This window comes from Penaeus monodon, chromosome 21 (genome assembly GCF_015228065.2).
Source record: "Penaeus monodon isolate SGIC_2016 chromosome 21, NSTDA_Pmon_1, whole genome shotgun sequence".
NCBI lineage: Eukaryota > Metazoa > Arthropoda > Malacostraca > Decapoda > Penaeidae > Penaeus > Penaeus monodon.
This window is the reverse complement of record NC_051406.1, coordinates 36,898,917-36,899,254: the sequence shown is the minus strand read 5'-3', so window position 1 is coordinate 36,899,254 and position 338 is coordinate 36,898,917. Positions and strand designations below refer to the sequence as shown.

The 338-nt window shown below is 32.0% G+C and overlaps 1 protein-coding gene across 4 annotated transcripts in view; it reads right to left on the bottom strand.

Moving 5' to 3' along the window:
- Nucleotides 1-338, bottom strand: part of LOC119586446 (sex determination protein fruitless-like) — a gene marked incomplete at its 3' end in the record, with an annotated part of 31,244 nt that overhangs the window by 3,119 nt on the left and 27,787 nt on the right. For all 4 annotated transcript variants that reach the window (XM_037935176.1, XM_037935177.1, XM_037935175.1 and 1 more), the window contains 1 exon segment: nucleotides 28-117. In XM_037935176.1, coding sequence (XP_037791104.1) covers nucleotides 28-117 — 90 coding nt within the window.

The window sequence follows — 338 nt, the reverse complement described above, 5'->3', positions numbered from 1 at the left end:
GCACACTCTTTTATTTGCAATACTAACCTGCCCATTGTAAATGAAGTCCATGATAGACTCTAGTTCCCAAAACCTTACATCACGAAGAAAAATAATAGGATGTTCACTGGGGTTTTCCTGAAACAAGAAAACATCCTTCTTAAATATTGGCCTGCACAACTAAGTTAAAGTTTTTTTATCAAGAATATTATAAAATCAAAGGTAAAAGTATGAAATTTAGCTTACAGCAGGTTATTAACAAATTTGGGGGAAAAGTATGAATTTTGAACAATATTATTGCTGAATTGATTGACTATTTTCATGTTTGAGGGAAAGACCAACTGAGAGGATAATTTGAC